Below are 4,980 nucleotides of genomic sequence, written 5' to 3'. Positions count from 1 at the left end.
ATATTTTTTCTATAACTCCCGCTCCGCCTGCGTGCAAAATCACATTTAGTGTGCGAGGGTGATGAAAAGCTTATAGCGGACCCCAGGCTTCCATGAGCCGTGGCGAATGCCGGGATTACGCAAGGAGGATGATGATGATAAAAATCATATCGCAGAGAAGTCACAAGTGTGTTGCAGACTTTCAAATAAGTATTGTGATCAAGCGTAGACCAATAGTTTATTCCAGAGTTTGGATATGTGGGGCAGCAAAGTTTACCTAATTATATATAGGAGTCTGAAAAACGCCCAGTGAAGGATTCTCAATAATGCCACTGATTTAATTCGGGCATTATTGACGGGCATAACTAATAATATATTACGACACAAATGCGAAAAAGATTATTCGAAATGAGTGGCGATAAATTAGAACACAAACGAAGGGAGTGTTTTAAATCGACACGATGTACAAATTCCCTCTTTCGCACTATGTAGTTATATTACGAGTACGATTACGTTTTTCAGTACAAAATGGCCCTTTGAGTTATCCTAAACTAAGCGTAAATCGAGAAGCCGAGAACCCTTCTGTTCCTCCTTCCATTGTTCAATCTCGACACAAATCAGGATTTTATATATTTTATAATATAGGTAGATTTATTGTGATTTATTTTTTCTACTTTGTTTCAATTTAAGACATGTGCTGCCATCTATTATCGATAGTTAACTACTTGCTACCATACTCGACTCGATTTAGATCATGTAGGTACATTTTTTAACACTAAAATAGTCTGTGGCTACTAAACTCGATTTTTCATAAGTGGGTCATATTTCTAATACGGATAAATTTTAAATTGAGTGAATTAACCACATTTTATACTGTGTTTTATTTGCATACGGATTAAAACAGTCTTTGTAAACACAAAAGCTAATATTCAAATTATATAGCTACGTTTACATAACTTAACTAGGTTGTACTTAAATTTTTGCCTGTTAAAATCTTTGTATTTTAAAATATAATATCTACATATACTTCTATTTACATGAAGATCTTTGTTAGAATTCTAGTAAATAAATAATGCTGTGCCGACAGTGCCGTACGTAGCGTGCCTTTGAAAATTAAATGTACCTATCCCTGGAATTATGACAGCTGTCAATTTTCTTGACACATGCTTGTGTTTGAGTTTGACAATCAAAAAATATCAATGATTGTAATTGTAACATGAGTTGTTGATTTTATCTTGTAATATTTTTAAATGAAATAGTTGCTAGTTTCTCGTAATTATGCTTCGTAGCTTTTAATTTCATCTGCTAGTCAATATACAATATTACTACTTAATGGGTTATCGTATGTGCGGCTTAAAATGTCTCTTTACGTGTTTGGGACTAACCTGTATCGTTGGTTGCTATTTAGCCATTCTTCCTATAGAAAACGGTGAGTAATTATATCAGAACTATTTCATCTTTATTCCTAGCACATGTAATAGTTGAAATTTTTGTCTTCAGAGAAGCTGCCATCACCTAAACTGATTCAGAAACATAGCTCAAAACTGTCTCAAAAACAGCGATTAGCAGTAATAGTGCCGTTCAGAGATCGATTTGAAGAGCTCCTAGAATTCGTCCCGCACATGCACGATTTTTTAAACAGGCAAGGGATCCTGTTCCACATATTTGTGATCCAGCAGAAAGATAATAACCGTTTCAACCGAGCATCCTTGATCAATGTAGGTTTTCTACATACAAAGAAGGATTATGACTATATAGCGATGCACGACGTGGATTTATTGCCAATGAATGATAATTTGAAGTATACATATCCAGCTGCCAACCCCGTTCACATATCATCACCGCAGACGCATCCTAACTACCACTATGCAACGTTCATCGGAGGGATTCTGCTGATAAGGCGGGAGCAGTTTGAGCTCGTGCACGGCATGTCCAACAACTACTGGGGCTGGGGGCTGGAGGACGACGAGTTCTATCTGCGGCTGAAAGATGCCGGGCTGCAGGTACAGAGGCCTGCAGGGATCACCACTGGGCCTGAAGACACATTCAAGTATGTATTCATATGAACTATGTTATTTTTGATCAATTTGTAACTCAAAAACTCCACTCTTATGAAAAATACGCTAAAAATTATCTACTAACGTAACTCTTAATTTATTGTTAATGTTGCTTCTTTGTTAATCTGATGAATTTGGATTAGCATGATAAAGTAATTTCTAATCTCATGTCATGCTGTTACACTCTCATATGAAAACTACTGAACCAATTTTGATAAATGAAGTATCAATTGATTTGGTTTATGACATAATTGTCACAAGCTGCATTTTCAATTTAAAAATATCTCTTAAATTACCAGACACATCCACGACAAGACCTACCGGCGGCGCGACCACCGCAAGTGCTTCAACCAGCGCGAGGTGACGCGGCGGCGCGACCGCGAGACCGGCCTGCGCGACGTCGCGTACCGAGTGCACAGCGAGCACGCGCTCACTGTCGACGGGCTGGAGGCTACCGTGGTGACTGTGGAGTTGGTGTGCGATGAGAAGAAGACGCCGTGGTGCCAGTGTCCGAGTACCGTTGTTAAGAAGCCAGAGGCTAAGGCAAAGAGTTAAAATTGAGAGCAACAAACATAGTTTCTAGTGAATTTTTCATAGGTCAAATTTCGTTGTCTGCTCTGTTTTTAGGGTTCCGTAGTCACTAGGAACCCTTATAGTTTCGCCATGTCTGTCTGTCCTTCCGTCCGCGGATAATCTCAGTAACCGTTAGCACTAGAAAGCTGAAATTTGGTACCAATATGTATATCAATCACGCCGACAAAGTGCAAAAATAAAAAATGGAAAATAATGTTTTATTAGGGTACCCCCCCTACATGTAAAGTGGGGGCTGATATTTTTTTTCATTCCAACCCCAACGTGTGATATATTATTGGATAGGTATTTAAAAATGAATAAGGGTTTACTAAGATCGTTTTTTGATAATATTAATATTTTCGGAAATAATCGCTCCTAAAGGAAAAAAAAGTGCGTCCCCCCCCTCTAACTTTTGAACCATATGGTTAAAAAATATGAAAAAAATCACAAAAGTAGAACTTTATAAAGACTTTCTAGGAAAATTGTTTTGAACTTCATAGGTTCAGTAGTTTTTGAGAAAAATACGGAAAACTACGGAACCCTACACAGAGCGTGGCCCGACACGCTCTTGGCCGGTTTTATATGGAGCATATTGCATTGTTAATTGATTCAGTTATTTACTTCGCATATCATTGGCATTAGTATCTTTGACGATGGAGACAGTATTAGTCTGATATACTCGAAATTTTGTATTCAGCCGATTACATCGGACAAAATCCCGAAAAAAATGAGTATGGAGTATATTACACGTAAAAACGTGTGTAGGTACAACGAACAATTGAGCATACTGTTACTTGACATTATAGTTACGGATTAAGATTAGATACTCACTTTTTGATCAAAGTAGACTGGTATACTTAACATTTTACATGATTATCAGTAATGACAGTAATAAATGAACGATTTTTGTTTGTTTAATAAGTTATTGAGTCCTATATGATGTGAGTTATTATAAAAACGAATGGCCAAAGCGTAGCCACATAAAGAAATAGTCATGTAGGAATAAAATTTTAAACAAATAGTTAAGTTATCTTCATGACAATTTGGTTGATTGGCCATTAATTAGTTAGTATTAAAGTCATTAGTTGTAATAAAACGGAGAGTTATGGACAGTATTAAATGTTACTTACATTTTTTAACACTTTTATACCTTTTATGCTTTATCTTTACAATTATAATCCTGTGACATTCCATTGAAATTAACGGATTGAATACCTTTCCCTAGCAAATAGTGGAAGTCGTGTAAAAATTAAATATTACGAACATGTGATGATATCTCAGCCAGACTCCGTATAGGACGTATATTTACGATGAAGGAGCATGACAACGACGAACGTTTCCGAGAAAATACGATGGAAAAAATATGCACTATATCCGTATCTATATGTATATCTATCACTAGCGGTATCTAGTTGATAACTGTATTATAAGGCATGTTTTATGGATGAATATTATTAGAACAAAATATATTCTCTTATAAACCATTACTTAGACGGACTGAAACTTCCTCTGTAATTACGAGTTACTAATTAGTTGTATGTAAGCAATAATTACTCTGTTATGATACTTATCATTTTATGTACATTTGTAAATATTTTATACTGTAATGACAATAAATATTATTATTTAATCATCTTATTTTTTTCCAACAATGTTAAAAAGAAGATAAAGGAAACCAGATTTTTAATAAATAAAACACTTTATTGAAGCATTCCTAAGCTTATTTTAACAATATCTATTAATTAATATTCTCATATAAAGCTCCAAAATGACAGATAAAATTTATAAAAAAAAACATGGAGACAAATAACAAATTTGAATCTATAGACGCCAATGACATCTGTCTAAAGTGTGTGTGCCAGAGTATATTTCTCGAATCGAATGATATAGTACTAGATTTTTCCCGCGACTTCGCTCGCGTTAGAAAAAGACAAAAAGTAGCCTGTCACTCTCCATCCCTTCAACTATCTCCACTTAAAAAATCACGTCAATTCGTGCGTTTTGCCGTGAAAGACTGACAAACAAACAGACACACACACTTTCCCATTTATAATATTAGTATGGATATAGTCTCTCTGACAGGTAATTTTAATATTTATATCAAGTAGGTTCACTAAAGTAACAAGGTTATCTAATGTTCTTTTTTACGCTCACAATAATTAAAATAAATTAAAATTAAATACAACCCATGATGAGTAGCTACAATAAATTAACAGGGATATCATAGAAACACGATACAATTTAATTTACTTAGATACAAACATTCTGAAAATACAGGTGGCGCCACTATCTACGTTAAACAAGATTTTGCACAAAGTATAGTAAAACAAATGTTACTTAGGATACATTTCGTTTTTGAATTTTATCAAAA

At 35.0% G+C, this 4,980-nt stretch overlaps 1 protein-coding gene across 1 annotated transcript; it reads left to right on the top strand.

Annotated features, from left to right (window-relative positions):
- The first annotated feature begins 1,203 nt into the window (after nucleotides 1-1,203).
- On the top strand, nucleotides 1,204-2,714 carry LOC125238384 (beta-1,4-galactosyltransferase 7). The gene is made up of 3 exons (XM_048145696.1): nucleotides 1,204-1,408; nucleotides 1,480-2,029; nucleotides 2,336-2,714. Exons 1-3 carry the CDS (start codon nucleotides 1,312-1,314, stop codon nucleotides 2,589-2,591), a joined length of 903 nt encoding a protein of 300 aa, XP_048001653.1. The 5' UTR covers nucleotides 1,204-1,311; the 3' UTR covers nucleotides 2,592-2,714.
- The last annotated feature ends 2,266 nt before the right edge of the window (nucleotides 2,715-4,980 follow it).

This window comes from Leguminivora glycinivorella, chromosome 23 (genome assembly GCF_023078275.1).
Source record: "Leguminivora glycinivorella isolate SPB_JAAS2020 chromosome 23, LegGlyc_1.1, whole genome shotgun sequence".
Lineage (NCBI taxonomy): Eukaryota > Metazoa > Arthropoda > Insecta > Lepidoptera > Tortricidae > Leguminivora > Leguminivora glycinivorella.
The sequence above is the reverse complement of the archived record's forward strand: the minus strand, read 5'-3'. Positions and strand labels throughout refer to the sequence as shown.

Bases quoted from the DNA above. Each gene is read 5' to 3' on its own strand.
- LOC125238384 (XM_048145696.1), top strand. From the start codon at position 1,312: ATGGGTTATCGTATGTGCGGCTTAAAATGTCTCTTTACGTGTTTGGGA. The intron at 1,409-1,479 runs GTGAGTAATTAT...TTTTGTCTTCAG, and splicing joins CATTCTTCCTATAGAAAACG to AGAAGCTGCCATCACCTAAA. The intron at 2,030-2,335 runs GTATGTATTCAT...TTAAATTACCAG, and splicing joins GGGCCTGAAGACACATTCAA to ACACATCCACGACAAGACCT.